Here is a 19,353-nt window from a genome sequence, read left to right on the forward strand (position 1 = left end):
GGGGGGGGGGGGGATTGTGGAATACTTGCATGTACATAATCAGATGTCTTGGGGAGGGGACCCAATTCTAAACATGAAATTTACATTTCATATACACCTTAAACACATAGGCTGAAGGTCATTTTTTCTAATCATTTCATGCATGAAACAAAGTTTATGTACACTGAACCATCAGAAAAGTATCACTGTCTCAGCCACCCATGTGGACAATCTTTGGTTGTATGGCATCACCAACATTCCTGACTCAGGTACACCTATTCACACGTAAGAACTTAACAGTAAAAGATAAGACATACCATTAATACAGTGGAAAAATAATGTGTTCAGGGTAACTAAGCAGCACATTAGCATCACCAGAATATAGGCTGGTGCTCAAAAAGTTTCAGATTTTGGAGCATTTCGGATTTCGAACTTTCAGATTAAGGATGCTCAACCTGTAATACGGGAAACGGAGTGTGGGATATATGGAAATTCTTTGCAGTTTTTCTATAAATCTAAAACTATTCTAAAATAAAAGTTCATTAAAAAATCATTGAGTGGAAGCAACCCAAATGTCCATCGAAAGATGAATGGATAAACACAGTGCGGTAGATCCATACAATGGAATATTATTCAGCCTTAAAAAAAGAAGTAATTTTGACACGTGCTAGAATGTGGATGAACCTTAAGGACATCATAAGTGCAATAAAACACTCGGAAAAAGACAGATACTGCATAATTCCACTCATATGAGGGCTCCAGAGTCATCAAATTCATAGGGACAGAAAGTAGAATGGCAGGGCCGGCCCGGTGGCGCACTGGAGAGTGCGCTGCTTGGGAGCACGGTGGCGCTCCCACCGAGGGTTTGGATCCCATGTGGAGACCGGTTCCCGCTCACTGGCTGAGCGCGGTGTGGGCGCAACACCAAGGGTTGCGATCCTGTTGCCGGTCCCCGGTACAGGCGCGACACCGAGGGTTGCGATCCCGTTACCGGTCAGTAAAAAAGAAAAAAAAAAAAAAAGAAAGTAGAATGGCAGGTGCCAGGGGCCGGGGAGAGAGGAATAGAGTTGCTTACTGGGTAGGGAAACATTCTGAAGCTTGGTGTACGACAACGTGAATATACACTTAACACTACTAAACTGTATGTACACTTAAAAATGGTTAAAATGGTAAATTTTGTGTTATGTCTATTTTAATAAATTAAAAGTTATTTTTAAAAATCATTGAGTCAGAAATATAAAAGATAAAAAATAAAATAAATGAAAATTTAAAAAAGAAAAAATCGTTGCATCACAAAAAGTAATGTTTTTGGAAATGTTGTAAAGAAAACGTAAGGGCCACTCAACGCCTGTAGCACAAGCTTATCCCACAGGTGTGACCTCCCTCAGCTGCCTTCTTCTGTGAGTGTGTACCTAAGTAGGCATTTATAAAACTGTAGTTTCCACACCAAGAACATGCTGGCTGTTTACCTCCTATGAGGAAATGGGCACTTAACGCAGTTAGAATTACTAGAGCATACAGAGCAGTTTGCATTTTTTAAAAAAGAGGTGCTTATTTCTAGAAACAAGCATATTTAAAGCAGGAGGAAAAAGCATTTACTTTTGAAAAGCACATTTTTATAGAGGAAAATGGCCTGAATAGGGTGGGTTTGTAACATTCATGAGAACAATGCACTTGGTTTAGAAATAAGGAACATATTCTGGTTAATAAAGCCACACCCTCAGTGAAAATATGAATGTTTCCCTGTGATACTTTTAAAAAGCACACATCCTCGCTGGACTTGGCATCCAGGGGGCTGGCAAACCAATCCATTACTCCATCCAACCAAACCAAATAATTAAAAAACTGAGGCTTCTATGAAAATACAGACAATGGTTTGGGGCGATGACATCAAAGGTCCGAAAGGAAGTCTCCTAACAAGGCTGCTCTGGCCCTAGAGCAGGCGACTTGGGGCCAGGACGGTTCTCAGAGGCACTGGGTTAAAAGGGCTGTGAACTGTGTGAACAAGCATGTGGCCTCTCCTGATCCTTTATTTCGGAGGAACGCACCAACACCCCTGCCATCTGATCAATATGAAATGATTTTCTTACCTGGGAAAGATCACCTGGAGCCTCCGACCACAGGGCTTCCCAAGGTGGGGAAACCAAGCCGGGTTCTCAGGCAAGGTAAGAACAGATGTCTGCAAGTACCACATCCCAGTGTTCGGGTTGTGCATGGATGCCATGGGGCAGATGACCACAAGGTGCCCGTGCCCATGAGTGTCCCATGGGGCTCTTGGACACCGATAAATAGTGACAATGGAGAAGTCCTAATCTAAGGAAGCCAGGAGGCCAGGGTGGGAAACAAACTGCTCCCACTGCACCATGGGGGAAGGAATACATTGGTTCCAGAAGGACAAAGAGAGATCAGCAGGACCTGGGTAAAGCAGTGAGTTAAGACTAACGGTTTGGCCTCAGAATGGAAGCTTCTAGGTAGTGTTTAGTTGGCATTTACTTACGAGTTGGTTTTTGGTTTTTTGTTTTTTTTTTTTTTTGTGTGTGTGTGTTTGTTTTCTCTCTTCACTTGGAAAACCATCAAATGACAGGTGTACAAGGGCAGAGGAGAGACTGAGATTCTGGGAACTCCAGCTGCCAGGCCCCTGCCATCTCTCCCTCAGGAGGAATCTCTTCCCTGGGCCAGCCATTGCCCCCACCCCTCAGAGGGGCAGCCTAAGATGACACCAGTAGGACTCAGGGTGGTTTCAATCCATCTCATAGATTCAGAATAGAAAACTAGATTTCCCCTGGTACACAGACGCCATAAGCTCCACCATCCGCTGACGACCTGCCAAGGAGAACTGACCCATCCGCCAGTTTAGCAGACAAGTACTGAGATGAGTGACACGGCCCTTCAGGGAGATGAAATATCTTGGACAGCAAGTTTAGCAGGCAGCCTTAAGCTCTGTCCTTCCTAGGAAACAGACACGGCAACTCTGAAAGGGCAGTGAAGAAGTTTCTGTGACATTTCTTCCCTTTATGACAGTACTGGGCAGGGGTGTGCTGCCAAACTAGCTCTCTCTAAAGAAAGACCTGATTGGGAGCTTCTACCAATTCCCGTAGTATAAATACTCCCTCCATGGTAAGTTCAAGTAACCAAAGGTTTAACCACCAGTTCACAAGTTCCTATTTGTTAATAATCAGCTCTGGAGAGTCTGTGAAAACTGGCTGCAGCATGCTGCCGGGGCTGGCTGTGACAGATGGCCCAGTCTTTCCTGATGAGTTCTAAGGGAGGTGGAAGTCTAAGATGGTCTATTATCTTCTATCTACTAGACAGGTTGGCTGTGCAGTGAGCGAGAGGCCAGTAATCTCATAATCAGATGAGAGACAAGAAATAAACACGGTTCTAGGAACCATGTGTCTCTTAGACAAAGTCAGATCATGTGTGTGTTAACAGTAAAATTTTAACTTGAGTAGATCTGCCCAGATGTGGAAAGTTCTAGATGCACCACTTTGGTTACACTATTCTCAGGGAACCAAAACCCGCTTCTATACCCCCCAAAGAGAACTAAGAGAGCTCATTCTCTCTCAGCTCTGGAGCAGTCTCGAGATGTGCAGGAGTAAACAGAGACCCCTCTTCAAAGTGTTTTTATTAAGAAATGGAAACAAACAAAAAATGCTTTAAAAACTGTATTTGTACAACAAGATCAAGATAGTTTTTCTTTCAGACACCGATTGCAGGTATCTATGTAACACATCTGATGTCTATCCACATTCCAAAAGTAATTGACTCTCATGTAAACTTTGCCCCGATTAAAAGATGAACAGAAACAACAAGAAAGGTAAAAATCTGTGGGGGAGGGGAACCACTGGCCACTTGCAAATTGCCATTTCTCTGCCAGCTTTCACACAAGGAAACCAATGTTATGAAAATATGCAAAAGGGACATCTTATTTAAGAGGGAGCTGTTCCTGAACTAAGACCGAACAGGGCAAGCCAGAAGCTGCACACAAGGGACAACGCCACGTGGGAAAATTAAGAGCAGGGTCATGAGCTGGAAACACACATACCAAGAATAGCCAAAGCGAGAGATCCTGGCTCACGTCATTCACAAAGGATGAATGCTCATCGTTAAAATGTAGACAATAAAGCTGAAGACAGTCCTGAGGGCAGAGATGGAATGCACCCCTTCACAAGTCCACAAAAAACGAGAATCTGGGGCAAAAGAGGGAGCCCGCAGTGTGGGCCAGAGACCAGAGACAGACGAGTGACCCAGGGAGGTGTGTGCTTCCCAGTAAATTTTTGGGACTGAGGACTTGACTACTGAGAAAAGAAACATGTCAAGAAGGAATGTCAAGAAGCAAGTCTCGTGTTTGGAGAGGGCGAGCCTGTATATTATTACAGGGAGGAAAAGGGATCTGTGAAGCAAAGAGGGCCAGAAGCAGAGGAGGGCTCCAAGACGGAGCCCTGCAAGAGTTGGCAGTGCAAGTGAGCTGTTAAAGGCTTTGGGAGCAGAGCACCAGGAAACATCCAGAAAACATCGAGATTGGCTGCGCCCCACCCACTCCCTCAGCAGCACAAAGATGCACTTCATCGGCTAGACTGAAGTGGGAACTGCATGGCCCCGGGTTTCAGGTATGACTCTCGCCTGAACAGGAAGAAAAGGGCACACCTGTCTGGGCATCACTGGCTGAGAGCCCACGGAAATCTAAGAGGCTGACAGCCCCCTGCCGGGGCTTGATCAGACCCCCAGGATCACGAGGTCCAAAATAAAGTGCTGAGGTTTTAAATGCAACCAAAATTTCAGGAGAGAGGCCAATTGGTAGTCTAAAGAGCAATGCCATAGGAGGGCTGCCTGTCGTTTTTCTTGATCTTTATCAACACATTTCATTTTCAAGGTGCTCCTTGTGGATACACATACACAATACACACACCCACCAGTCCCCCCAACCCCCAAATTAAAGGGTGGGGTCTCCACAATGAGTAAAGAGATTAATCCAAACTTAATTAAGAAGGCCCCCAAATTTGGTGCTTGGCCCAATGTAAATGCCCCCACCAAGATGGAGGTCTTTAAAAGCAGATTTTGGGGCCTATCTGGGCTTTGTTGGATGCCAGGGTAGACCATAGTCACCTGTACCAGGTGCAAGTGTGAAAAGTGGCAGCAAAAACAAGAAACAGTCCATGCTTGGACAAAGCCAAGGTCAGCCACAAACAGAGGTGGTGGATGGGGCCCACTCGTCACACAGTGGGACAAGATCCCAGGACTGTAATACATTTATTCAACCTTTACCATGGCTCCAAAGCCGCCCCTCTCCGCCAGGGAGACACCTTCGCTGAGGTGGGCCAGGTCGGGCAGGCTGGCGCCGTGGGCCCCGTCAAGCACCTGGTCGTATTGCTCCAGGCTCCTGTGGGCCTCCTGGTGGCTCTCGTGCAGCTGGGAGAGCTTGCTTCTTGCCTGCGTGACAAAGACATCACTGGTGTCAGGTGGGGTTTAGGAAAACACATCAGGCAAGATATTTCTGCTCTGATGCCCAACTCTGGGCAATTCATATAGGTAAAGAGTGGAGTAGATGATCCTTGTCGCCAGACAGAAAGGTGACACCCGTAAACCTAGACGTGACCCTTCACACTACTCCAGGAGGCCCCTCTGTATCTCCAGCCCCTATTCAAACAAACATTTGTCAATTCTCAATGAATGAACATGAGGCAAAATCCAGATTTGCAATCTGTTCAAAGTACAGTTAGCAGTCATTTTCTTTTATGATGTTTTTATTACCCCATTTGTTCCTCCTTGTTCCTGGAGAAGTCATGTGAAGCCAGGGAAAGGAAGACTGTCTAGGACGTCAGACAGAGCCAGGTGTATATCTTAACTCTGTCTCTTACACACTGTGTGACCTCAGACTTGTGACCTAACCTCTCTATTTCCTCTTCTCCAAAATAGAGCATTAGAAATGATGGGGAAAGTACCCACTGCGGTGTCTGCTAGGATGGGCCCTAATGAGCAGCAGCTATTATTATTACCATTATCATTATCACTAACATATACTTGTGACTTGTAGATTTTATACACTCTAAGGGTTAGAAAAGATTGAAAATAATCCTATAAATATTACTCCACAATATAGGGCATTAAATCTCAATATAGAGCATTACATGCTTGTGATCAACTTTTGCCTGTAAATTGGCAAAAGGAGAAGAGATCAGTTCAGTCAAGAAAGGACACTCAGCTAGCCATTTTGATGCTTGCCAAGGGCAAGTGGCACACCACACTCTGTAGATAGGACACCCAAGGGCTGGCGAGGAGCCTTAGACCCCTACACAGAGAGCGGGAAAAGAGCCCACCCCCTGCGGTGGGCAGCGGCTGCAGGCCACGAGGAACCAGCGCCACCCTGGACCAAGGAAGAGGGTTGTGGGTGCCCTGGAAAACTTAAAGAATTGGCTAACGGTCCCGCCTGGAATGACGCTCCCTGCAGGGTGGTGCTTCCTCGACACCCACAGAGGACATCTGTTCATTCACACAGAGCCAGAGGAGCCATTGTTCTGACCCGGTCCCTCTTGCTTGTGCAGGCACCATGCTGACTAGAGCATCTCCCAAACCCTGAGCTCTCTGCAAACAGGCCATTCAGTAAGCATTCTCACCCAGCACCTGCCCATGCCCTGGAGAAGATAATGTGATCACTGAGGCATAGCAAACTGCCTCCAGGCTAAAGTGAGCACAACTGTGGAACATACCTGGGGAGTTCTGGGTATCTCACCTCCAGGACAGCCCCACAAAAGAACCTAGCGTCATAAGGTGGGTGAGGGCAAAGGAATCCCACAGCAGCAGTATGGACACTCAGGGCTTGCGGGTCACACATACTGTCATGACTGCTCATAGCAGTGGGCTATGATTGGCAGAAGACCCCAAGACACGCCAGAAGACTTTGCGCTATGATGGTGCATGGCAGGGATGCCTCCCCCATGGAAATACCTGATTGATCTCGTCTTGTGTTGATTTCAGAGACCTGATGATGGTCTCCAGCTGGACTCTGCCTGCCTGAATGCTCTGCTCCAGCTGAGTCTCTTCCTGCTGCAGTCGGTTCAGCTCCGACTTGGCCCGGTTCAGATCATCCTCCTGGGACTTTAAGTCAGATTCCTGAGACTGGATTTGTGTTTTCAATGACGAGATCTGGAATGAGATGGCAAAAGGATTCATGGTACAGGATGAAATGCAACTCTGAGAAAGAATTCTTAGTTCCCGTTCTTGAAACAAGCTGAGGGCTGGCCTGTGGCTCACTCGGGAGAGTGTGGTGCTGATAACACCAAGTCCACGGGTTCAGATCCCATATAGGGATGGCCGGTTTGCTCACTGGGTGAGTGTGGTGCTGACAACACCAAGTCAAGGGTTAAGATCCCCTTACTGGTCATCTTTTTTAAAAAGAAAAAAGAAACAAGCTGACCCAGGCAGGCAGACACCTCACCCAAGCTTAGACACCTGGCCTTCTTACAGAGCCCTCTTTCTATGCCCAGAATGGACAGACAAATGAGAAGGCAGCAGGCACTTTCCGAATTAACTGAAGGGAGACTGTTTTGGAATAAGGAGGGATGTGGCTTGTGACCAGGCATAAGCAACCCATCTGTCCCCCGAGGGCTGAACATTCTTGTACAAACCATGGAGGGGGAAGTAAGGGTTTTACAGGCTGCTGAGGTTGCAGCCTCCCCGGCTTGTAAAGAGAAGCAGACACCCAAGAAGGGGAGAGAGGCATCCTGGAACTCCCCAAGTTGGGGGCACAGGCTGGGGTGGGGCATCCTTAGAGCACAAGTTCACAGGGACTGAGGCCTTTCACTTATAAGACTTGGTCTCGGGCCGGCCCGGTGGCGCACTGCTACAGTGCACCGCTTGGGAAGCGCAGTGGCGCTCCCGCCGAGGGTTCGGATCCCACATGCAGACCGGCCGCTCACTGGCTGAGCGAGGTGCGGGGGCAACACCGAGGGTTGCGATCCCGTAGCCGGTCCCGGTCCGGTACGGGCGCGACACTGAGGGTTGCGATCTGTTGCCGGTCACGAAAAAAGACAAAAAGGGAAGGCCGGCCCAGTGGTGCACTGGATAGTGCGCCGCTTGGGAAGCGCAGCGGCGCTCCCGCCTGAGGGTTCAGATCCCACATGCAGACCGGCCGCTCACTGGCTGAGCGAGGTGCGGGGGCAACACCGAGGGTTGCGATCCCGTAGCCGGTCCCGGTCCGGTACGGGCGCGACACTGAGGGTTGCGATCTGTTGCCGGTCACGAAAAAAGACAAAAAGGGAAGGCCGGCCCAGTGGTGCACTGGATAGTGCGCCNCTGAGGGTTGCGATCCGTTGCCGGACACAGAAAAAAGACAAAAGACAAAAAAAAAAAAAGACTTGGTCTCTAGGAACACAGGGGTATGACTCGGAGGTCAAGCCACAAATGCTTGGACACTTCCACATGACGTTTTAAGTGACTCTATGAAACCAATAGGAGGTCCTGACATTCTGTTTCCAGGCAACCATGAGCTCACAGACATCCTCGGGAAGCCCCTCCCTGAGCCCAGGGGTGTCCTCCAAGGAAGGCTTGGGACTCACCATCTGGGTCTCATCCTGGCATTTCTGCCGGACATCACTCAGCATGTCCCGGAGCTTGGCCTTCTGCTGGTCCATTTCATCTAGGCGGTCTTGAGCATCTTGTTTCTGAGCTTCCAGCTCTTGCAAACTGCTCGTTTCCCGATCTAGATCATTTTGTAATTCCTAGGGAAGAGTGGCAGGCATTTACTTGAGAATGGTTAAAAACCAGGCATGTCTGAGATAATGCAGTCACAGCCTGGGCTGGAGCCCCCAAGAAGTCCTGCGAAACTGCTGCCTGGTCCGAGTTTAGGCAGCACCCTGTGCATACCTTCTACAAATGCATGAATCTACAGTGGGTGGCCCTGGCCCAGGCTCTCACTAGCTCCCTCAGCAAATATTCACCAATGGCCTACTGAAGCCAGGCACCAAGAGACGGGGCTGGGTCCCCAGTGAGAAGAGCACCCTTCTCCCCAGTGACATGCAGTCATGGTTGTGGAGGGGAAAGACACCAAACACAAATACACTGTAATAAACGACACCAAGGAACAACATGGTATGTCAGAGGGGGTCATGGGGAGGCTGGATTCATGCCACATGGCAGAGAATATGCCCACAGAAGCACCATTTAGGATGGATCTGACAGACAAGCAGGTGTCAACCAGGTGAACAGCCATGGGACAGAGGCCGGGCGGAGGGAATTGCACCCTGCAAGCCATGCCGAGGAGACTGTGCTGAGCTCTGTGGCAGGAAGCCCTAGCCAGATGTGCTCATGAGGGAAGTGGGACATGATTTTCCATTTCTAAAGCTCCCTCCAACGCAGCGGGATCTATCAAGATGGTCAGTACCAGAATCTTTTGCCTCAGTGGTTCTACTCCTAGCAAAAGTCTCCCAGAGGGGTACTTAGCATGTGACAATGCACAATGTTTGTGCCAGCGAAATCCACAAACAATGCAGATTTCCGTCGGGAGGCTGACTGGAAAGTTCTGGCATGGCCCACACTGTGGAACGCTTCATCTGAGTGAGAGTAGGAAGTGAGTGGGGCACTTTGTGGGGCACATGTGCACATCGCACCCTGGCATTCATGCAAACGGGAAGAGGAGGATACGTGGAACACGCACCACCTTTCTGGAAGGCCTCTCAGAGCTAAGAAACAGCGCCTCTGGAGGGAGGGGTCAAAAGATGCGGGGGAGGCTTCTCGCCTTTTCATCTGCAACTGCGAGAGGACGTCATCTATCTTTAAGACAGACAGCTAAACGTGAAATAGCACACAGGCATGTAAAAACCTTCTCTTTGACCATCTTGTAAAGCATGGCCCAAGATCTCGCCTTTTCATCTGCAACTGCGAGAGGACGTCATCTATCTTTAAGACAGACAGCTAAACCTGAAATAGCACACAGGCATGTAAAAACCTTCTCTTTGACCATCTTGTAAAGCATGGCCCAAGAGGTCTGCAGGGAGCAGGGACCACAGGGCAGGGGCTCAGGTGGGGTCCAGGCAGTGGCCTGGGCAAGACAGTGGCCACGGAAGTTTACAGAGGGGGTGGATATGAGGGGAGCCCCAGGTGGCAGGAACGTGCCAGGGCTAGCCTGGGCTGCAGGTAGCTGGTACCTTCTTAGGAGATAAGAAAACCTGAAGGCAGCCCAGGGTCTCCCCCTCCCCACTGTGGGGACAAAATCATTAAAGCTCTCATTTCCCCTGTCTCGACAGCCAAATCACATCTCAGAGTTATTTTGAGGGAAGCTGGGGTCTCTGCTCCCCAATCTCCCTGCCCTTGGCCTTTCATTTGAGGAGTGGATCTGGAGGGGATAACCAGGGAGTTCACTTTTGGACACATTCAGCGTGACACTCAGGAGAAAGACCCAGAGCGTATGTCAGGCAATGAGATACTGGAAACACACACAAACTTGGGAGCAATAGCCCCAAGGTGGTATTTAAACATGTGGGAGTGAGTGAAATGTCATGGTGATGGGGCATAGGCTGAGAGGACAGGGGGCCCTCAGTGAGCCTGAGGTGGCCCAATGCTCTGAGTGAAGCGCCAACCAGGGACGGAAACTTCAAGAGCCTCCTCTAATCCTGGTCACACCGCTGGGGGCGCTGGGAATGCTGAAGGCTGGCTCCCCGATACCCCTGGCCCTCGGCGTTCTATCAGCACCCACAGGGCCCCTTCCAGACCATGGCCACAGCCCAGGACACTAGGCCTGAAACGGCCTTGCTTGCTTTGCCTGTACCCCACGGAATTTCCCTCCTTTATCTCCCATTAAATAAAAATCACAGACAACAAAACACGTGTCTCATATTTAGCGCCCAGAGACTATTTGCCCGGAAAGAGCATGACGTGGGGATGAGGGGGAGAACTCGCTGTCCATGTGCTATGGACTGAATGTCTATGTCCCTTCAAAGTCACATGTTGAAATCCTCAGCCCCAATGTGATGGTGTTAGGAGGTGGGGCCTCTGGGAGGTGGTCAGGTCATGAGAGTGGAGCCCTCACGAGTGGGGTTAGTGCCCTTATAAAAGGGACCCCCCTACTTGAGAAGATGCCATCTGTGAACCAGGAAGCAGGTCCTCACAAGACACTGAATCTGCTGGAACCCTGATCTTGGACTTCTAGCCTCCAGAACTGTGCGAAATAAATTTCTGTTGCTTATAAGCCACCCAGTCTACAGTATTCTGTTAGAGCAGCCTGAATGGACTAAGACACCAAGGTACACACACAGGCCATGTCAGAGCCCGCAGTGACGAAGGTGCTCAGGGATGCCTCACCGCCCTCCAGGCCGAGGGTCTGCAGGACCTGAGCCCACTCCTCAGAAACTCTCACCCAGCTCACTCTTGGCTCTCCCTTCCCTCTCTTCTCTCCTTGTTGATTCTTGCTGTCCCCCTCCCTGACATATCATTCCCCAAGACTGAGGATTACAATTTTTTCAACCTGACTGGGGAGTGTTTTGCACTTTGGTGCTCTTCCTCTTCAAGGAGTAGCCTGCAGTTGACTTTGGGGCAGCCACCGTCTCTCCTCTTCATAGAAAAAGGGCACCCCCCCCACCAGTCAGGCCACAGAGCACCAACATCATCATGCAACCACTCATGGATTCCCCCTGACACCAGCAGAGGAGACTCTGGGCCAGAGGGGGTGGCTGCTGATGGGACAGGGATTATGTCTCTGAAACACTAAACCAGGGTATGGAGCCTGACAAACTTGGGAGTGATAACACAGAATGTTTGAAACAGAGTTGTGGGGAGTCGGTGACATAGGTTTGCCACATCTAAGGAGAGTGACAAATGATAGGACAGATGAAGGAGGGAGGAAGGTTAGGCCCAGTGGGGTATCCTGGGACACCAGGTGAACAACGGCCTGGCATATCAAGGAATCTGGGCCTCATTCTGTAACAGAGGAGCCACTGAAGAGTCCCATGGGGACAAAAAGCCACCAGCTCAAGGACAGGAAGGGCAGTGGTGGCAGCATGGGAGAGGGATCAGAGCAAGAACACATAAGCAACCCGAAACAACCCACAGATTCAACACGATCCTGGCCAGCTCAAGGACAGGAAGGGCAGTGGTGGCAGCATGGGAGAGGGATCAGAGCAAGAACACACAAGCAACCCGAAACAACCCACAGATTCAACACGATCCTGATCAGAATCCCAGCCACCTTCTTTGCAGAAACTGACAAGCTGATTCCAAAATTCATATGGAAATAAATGCAAGGGTCCCAGAAGAACCAAAACAATCTTGAAAAAGAACAAAGTTGGAGGGCTCACATTGTCCGATTTCAAAATGTCTACAAAGCTACAGTAATCAAGACAGTGTGGTACATAGATCAATGGGACAGGACTCTCAATGGAGAGGCCAGAAATAAACCCAGGTAGTTACAGTCAAGTAATCTTTGACAAAGGTTTCAGGACCATTCAATGAGACTCTTCAGCAAGTGGTGCTGGGACAAGTGGATAAGCCACATCAAACAGAATGAAAATGGACCCTACCTCACACCATATACAAACATTAACCAGAAATGGGTCAAAAACCTAAATGTAAAAGCTAAAACTATAAAACTCTTAGAAACTTTGTGACAATGAATTTGGCAATGGGTTCTTAGATACAGCACCAAAAGCAAGAGCAACAAAAAAAGGATAAACTGGACTTCACCAGTATTAAAAACTTTTGTGCTTCAAAGGACACCATTAAGAAAGAAAAAAGAAGGGCCGGCCCGTGGCTCACTCGGGAGAGCGTGGTGCTGATAACACCAAGTCAAGGGTTATGATCCTCTTACTGGTCAGCTTAAAAAAAAAAAAAGTGAAAAGAAAACCCACAGAATGGGACAAAACATTTGCAAATCATATATCTGATAAAAGACTTCTACCTGGAAACAATAATACTTAAAAATCAGTTATAAAGGGCCGGCCCGGTGGCACACTCGGTAGAGTGCGGCACTTGGGAGTGCGGCAGCACTCCCGCCGAGGGTTCGGATCCCATATAGAGACCAGTCCGCTCACTGGTTGAGCGCGGTGCGGGCATGACACTGAGGGTTGCAATCCTGTTGCCGAATAGAGACCAGTCCGCTCACTGGTTGAGCGCGGTGCGGGCATGACACTGAGGGTTGCAATCCCGTTGCCGATCGCGGTACGGGCACGACACCGAGGGTTGTGATCCTGTTGCCGGTCGCGGTACGGGCGCGACACCGAGGGTTGCGATCCCGTTACCGGTCACAAAAAAAGACAAAAAGGAAAAAAAAAATCAGTTATAAAAAGACAAATAAATAACCCAATTTAAAACTGGGCAAGGTAACACCAAGGTCCAGGGTTCAACCCCTGTTACTGGCCAGACACCAAAAAATAAAATTTTAAAAAAAAAAAATGTAAGGGATCTGAATTTACTTTTCTCCAAAGAAGATATACAAATGGCCAATAAGCACATGAAAAGATGCTCCACATTACTAATCACTAGGGAAGTGCATATCAAAACCACAATAAGATACCATTCATATCCACAGGGATGGCTATAATAAAAAAACGGTAAATAACAAGTGTTGGTGAGGTTGTGGGGTAATTAGAACCCTCACACACTGCTTATGGGAATGTTAAATGATGCAGCCACTTTAGAAAACAGTCTGGCGGTTCCTCAACAGGTTAATCATGGAGTTACCATACAGCCCAGCAATGTCACTCTTAAGTATGTACCCGAGAAAGATGAAAATACAAGTTCACACAGAAACTTGCACGTGAATGTTCCTCCAGCATTATTCACAACAGTCAAAATGTGGAAAAGCCCAAGTACCTATTGACTGATGAACAGAGGAATAAACTGTGGTTCGTTTACACAATGGAACCTTACTCAGCCATACAAAGGAATGAAATGCTCGTACATGCTATGACACAAACAACCCTTGAAAACACCATGCTGAGTGAAAGACGCCAGACACAAAAAGCCATGAGTTGTATGAACCCATTCATATGAAATGTCCAGAACAGAAAAAATTCAGAGACAGACAGCAGATTGGTGGTTGTCAGGGGCTGGGGTCAGCGGGAGGTAGGGCTGGGGAATGAGGAAGAACGGTTATAGGGATTTGTTATGGGTTGAAGAAAACATTCTGGAACTAGATAGAGGTGATGGTTAAGCAACAGGGATTACGCTAAACACCACTGTATTGCACGCTTTAAAATAGCGAATTTTAAATTATGTGAATTATATACCTCAATTTTTTAAAAAAAAGAAAGAAGCCACTGTCTATGGTCATAGGCAACCTTAAGAAATTCACTTTGAAGCCCCCAAGAGTTCATGTTCCTAACTATTGCAGACCTCAGCCCCCTCCCCGCCACCACTGAGGGACATTTTCCTGCGCTACATTTAACACAAGATAGATCCAACCAATGGGCCGGCCCGGTGGCGCACTGCTACCGTGCGCCGCTTGGGAGCGCGGTGGTGCTCCCGCCGAGGGTTCGGATCCCACATACAGACCGGTTCCCGCTCACTGGCTGAGCGAGGTGGGGGCGCAACACCGAAGGGTTGCGATCCCGTTGCCGGTCCCGGTCCGGTGCGGGCGCGACACTGAGGGTTGCGATCCGTTGCCGGACACGAATAAAAAAAAAGACAAAAAAAAAGATAGATCCAACCAAAATGAGCGACATCCTTACCTGTACTTCATTGGTTTTCTGTCTGATTGCCTCTTCCTTTTCCCTAATGTCTTGTTCCAGTGAGAATTTCTCTCTGTTTAAAAACATTTCATAAAAACACAGTAAGTCAACCATCACTGAGGTGTATAACTCTCCACCTAACTTTTCAGGACTCGATTCTGTTCATCCTACAAAAACCCGCCCACACCAACCCCTCTCTATGGCAGCAGAAGTCTAAGAACGACCCCAGTGACCACTCGCCCTATATCATCTCCTTCCCCTCCACTGTGGGTAGGACCTGTGACCACGATGAGACTTCACTCCCAGTGTAACCGCCCTTTAAAAGCCAGGTGTCTTCTCGACCAGGTGGCCAAAACGGAAGACAGAGACATCCCAAGCGTGACAAGGAGGACTCAGCATGTCCTGGCTGACTTTGAAGGTGGAGGGGCTACATGGAACGCAGAAGGAACGCAGGTGGCCTCTAGGAGTAGAGAGTGGCCAAGAACCAGTAAGGAAATGGAGGCCTCAGCCCCACAGCTGCAAGGAACTGGATTCTGCCAACACCTGAATGACTCTGGAAGTGGATTCCTCCCCCAAAGCCTCCAAAGAGAGCCCAATGCAGCCGACAGCTTGACCTCAGCCTTGTGGGCCGCCTCACAGGGAGCCCACTCGAGCCCACCTGGACTTCTGACCTACAGGACTATGAGCTAAGACATCTGTGTTCTTCAGAACCACTACATTTTTGGTGGTTTGTTACATAGCAAGAGAAAACCAAAACACTCTCTAAATCCTATGAATTTCACTCATTCACTGAACACACAGCATCTATCACTCAGAAGCGCTGAAGACTGGGGAGCACTCCATGAGATATGTAAGCCCTTCCCTCAGGGAACCCATAGATGAGTGGGAGACAGGTGACAAGCAAATGCACAAATGGGGGTGGAGAGCTGCCCTGAACAGGACAGCCAGGGGAGGACTCTCAGGGGGTGGCCTGTGAATGGGTAGATAGGGTGGAAGATCGTTCTGGATGACAAGAACAGGAAGGCAAAGCTGGGCTGGGGGGCCACGGTGGGAGTCTGGAGGGATACAGAGAATGTGGGAAGTCTACTGGGCTTGGAGCAGGAACTGGCAGGGAGGTATCCTGACCCCTACAGCTGCCCCAGTGACTTCCTGCAGGCAGCTGTTCGCAGCAGGCTCACTGTGCATACCAGGCGTTTGGTGGGGCCACCTGCCTGCTCCTCAGCTGCACACCCAGCTTCCCCCCACACAGCAGCCAGCCTCTCCTTGTTATGGTCTGAATGTTTGGGGCCCCTAAATTCCAATGATGAAATACTAAACCCCCAATGGGCTGGTATCAGGAGGTGGGGCCTTTGGGAGGTGATTAGGTCATGAGAGTGGAGCCCTCACCCGTAGGTTTAGCATGCTTATACAAGGACCCCAGAGAGCTCTCTCTGCTCCCTCTGCCATGGGAGGACACAGCAAGAAGGCAGCTGTCTGCAAACCAGGAAGTGGCCCTCGCCAGATACCAAAGCTGCCAGTACCTGTATCTTGGACTTCCCAGCCTTCAGAACTGTTAGATACGTGCGTTGTTCAAACCACCAGTTTACAGTAGGCTGCTACAGCAGCCTGAATGGACTAAGGCACCCCTCTTGTGCCCAAGGGCTGCCTCAGGGGCAGGAACTTCATGTGTCCAACAAACCCTGCCTCCCACCTGGGGACCCAGCATTGCACAACAGCAAAGCCCTCTTTGGGACGTGCAGCCAGAGTACACGCAGCAACTATGGTCATCAAATACGTCCCTTATGCTCGACTCACTGTGGCTGTGCCGAATCACAGGGAAAGTGTGGCCCACAATGCCTCCAATCAAGGTACCACTGGTCACTCTCAAAGCTGCCTACTGGGGGCAGGGGAAGGGACTGCTCCAGGCCACATCTCTTGCAGACGGGTGCTATGCCTGTCACCTTCACGAGGGGAAACATGGCTCCCTGCTGCCTGAGGCAGCTCTGGCCTAGCTCAGGCCCCAGAGTCCCTTCCAAGACCCCACCCTTGCATTGTAGGGGCTCCCTCCCTCCTTGGCCTGCCAATCCTGATTCTTAGGACCACCCAAGCTCTAGGACACTGGTGCTTCATCCTCACAGACACTTCAGCCTTGGCAGGCTGCACGTCCTGATCTCTCATCTGGAAAACATGGCCCCTGGGAGCTGGTGACAGAATAGGAACATCACTGGGCTGAACTGGAGTGGGGAGTATGGCTTCAGCTTTGGCTGAGGTTTTATAACCAGCCCCCCACTCTGATCCCACCCAAGACCTAACCTGCCTTCACTCATCAGGGCTCTGCAGATAGCAGAAGAGCAGACCTAGAGGAGCCGGCAGAACTGCACCTGCAGAAGGACACCTAAGAGTCTTCTATTTTCGGGCAGGTAAACAATCCCTTTCCTATGGAAGGCAAAACACCTTTGGGCCCTTCTGCTCGGTACCTGAAAGAACAGAGCCTACCCTCTCCCAGAATTAACTGGAAGAGGATTAAGAGGCAGATGTGGGGAGTAACTATTTCTTTATGCCGGACTCCAGATGTGCAGACAGCCCCTCCAAAGCCTTCATTTACAAGTGAGGAAACTGAGGCACTGGCTGCAGGGACTGCAGCCAGAGAGCTGGACATGAGGCCCCGGACTCCAGATGTGCAGACAGCCCCTCCAAAGCCTTCATTTACAAGTGAGGAAACTGAGGCATTGGCTGCAGGGACTGCAGCCAGAGAGCTGGACATGAGGCCCTTTTCACACAGTTTAGCTGTGGGATCCTGTAGTGGATGGAATTATATCCCCAAAAACTCCCTGAAGCTTGAATTGTGTCCCCCAAGTTTTATGTATTAGAAACTTAGCCTCCACTGTAACTGTTAAGAGGACAGTAAATCCTATTACGGTAATTGAAAGGTGGAGTCTTGAAGAGATGATTAGATTGTAGGACTGTGCAGTAGTGAATGCATTAAAAATGGTGGTCAGGGGCATGCTACTGAAGGCTTTACAAGAAGAGAGAAGAGTCTGCCTCTCTGCTGTCTCTGCTTCTACCATCTTGCAATGTGAGACCCCTGGGTCACTGTTGCCACCACCAGATGGACTTTGGACTTCCCAGCCTCAAAAACTGTAAGCAATAAATTTTGGTTTTTTTCTAAATTACCCAGTTTCGAATATTCTGTTATAGCAAGACAAAAATGGACTAACACAGGTCCTAAGCCAGCCAGCCACAACCTCCAGTTTCGAATATTCTGTTATAGCAAGACAAAAATGGACTAACACAGGTCCTAAGCCAGCCACAACCTTCCTGAGACCACACAGCCACTGTGGGCTCTAGCTGACACCAACTCAAACTGAAGCTGTCTGTGTTTGAGCCCCCTAAGCCAATTTAGGGACTCAGAAGAATCTGTGTCCCTTGCTTTCTTCTGAATAAACCTATGATCATCAAACTTCCACACAAGTCTCTGTTATATCCAATAAGCACCCAGCAGAAGTTCCCATGAGACTTGAATCTGAGGGGAAAGCCCAGTTCTCAACGTACCTTTGTAATTGAGCAATCTCTTGGCTGATATCATCAAGCTCTTTCACACCCGTGAATTCCCCCGAGCCAAGAGAACTTGAACTGTCCTAGAATCCAATTCAGATAGGAAATTCCTGATTAGCAAACTGACATCACTATACAGCAGGGACTACCAGGTCTTAGGCCCAGGGATAAAATCATCTTCTCTTCAGCTTACAGGGTGAGGCGGCACAAGTGGGGGCCACCATCCTGAGGAAATATCTGAGGGGCCAAGCCACACTCCTGGGGCCCCAGGTGAAGGCAGGGACTTGGGGAGGCCCCTGTGGGGCTTACACGGGCTGCCAGCGCCACCATGTGGCGGGCGGTGGGAAGGGACACAAACGTGACCACATCGGGGTGCGGCCATTGGCTACTCACCGGGATGGGAGTGCCTCTCTCTGAGGGCGGGACCATGTCCGGTGAGAGGCCTTGAGGGGGGTCGATGCCTTTACTGACCTTCTGCTGAATGAAATACATAGCTAACGCGAATTGGTCTTTGCTTAACTTCCCCGTTTGCCTCGTATCGGCCAGGGCCCTGGGAGAAATGTGGGATGCTAATTACAGATCACAGACGCCGGACTCGGCCTGTGCAACCAACACAAGTCATCGAACCCGTGATTATGAAAAGGATGACAAAAGCAGCAGGGCACTGTGGTGAGCCCCCAACTGCTTTTCTACTTAACATCCCATTCCCGGGAAGCAGTCCCAGGGCCCCCACCCCCACCCCAGCACCCCCACCAGAGCATCCCATCCTAAGGCTGGTCAAGGAGGGACTGTCAAGGCATGAGGGGGCGGGGGTCCTTGCCCAGGCTGGAGAACTGCCGAGCCCCTCCCTGTGGGCTGAGGGTCCAATCCCTTGGGAAGACCTCGCTAGCAACTGGCCCTTTTCCTTCTGTTTATCACATGCATGGGGCAGACTCCAATGCGGTGGGCGTCAAGGACAGAGCAGTTATTCCTGCAGAAATGGAACCTGAGCGTCCATACAGCGTCTCGCTCAGCCTGGTCCTGCAGCTCGAGGTTATCTGAACTGCCCAGGCTGCTGGTTTTCAGCAAAGACAAGAGCAACATTTCAGGTCGTCTTCAGGATGGGGAGGATCAGCAACCAGCTTCTCTCTCCTTGCTACTGTCTGAATGCTTGTGTCCCCCCAAATTCCTGTGTTGGAATCCT

General features: G+C 49.6%; 1 protein-coding gene across 1 annotated transcript in view; it reads right to left on the bottom strand.

Annotated features, from left to right (window-relative positions):
* Positions 1-19,353, bottom strand: part of EPS15L1 (epidermal growth factor receptor pathway substrate 15-like 1) — an 81,075-nt gene that overhangs the window by 41,150 nt on the left and 20,572 nt on the right. Inside the window, exons 10-15 of the mRNA XM_008583016.1 lie at positions 18,564-18,720; positions 18,168-18,253; positions 14,637-14,709; positions 8,535-8,696; positions 6,925-7,122; positions 5,245-5,409 (exon numbers count right to left, since the gene is read on the bottom strand). Of these exons, the coding sequence (XP_008581238.1) occupies positions 5,245-5,409; positions 6,925-7,122; positions 8,535-8,696; positions 14,637-14,709; positions 18,168-18,253; positions 18,564-18,720 (841 nt within the window). The remainder of the gene's footprint in view (positions 1-5,244; positions 5,410-6,924; positions 7,123-8,534; positions 8,697-14,636; positions 14,710-18,167; positions 18,254-18,563; positions 18,721-19,353) is intronic.

This window comes from Galeopterus variegatus, unplaced genomic scaffold (genome assembly GCF_000696425.1).
Source record: "Galeopterus variegatus unplaced genomic scaffold, G_variegatus-3.0.2 Scaffold2794, whole genome shotgun sequence".
Lineage (NCBI taxonomy): Eukaryota > Metazoa > Chordata > Mammalia > Dermoptera > Cynocephalidae > Galeopterus > Galeopterus variegatus.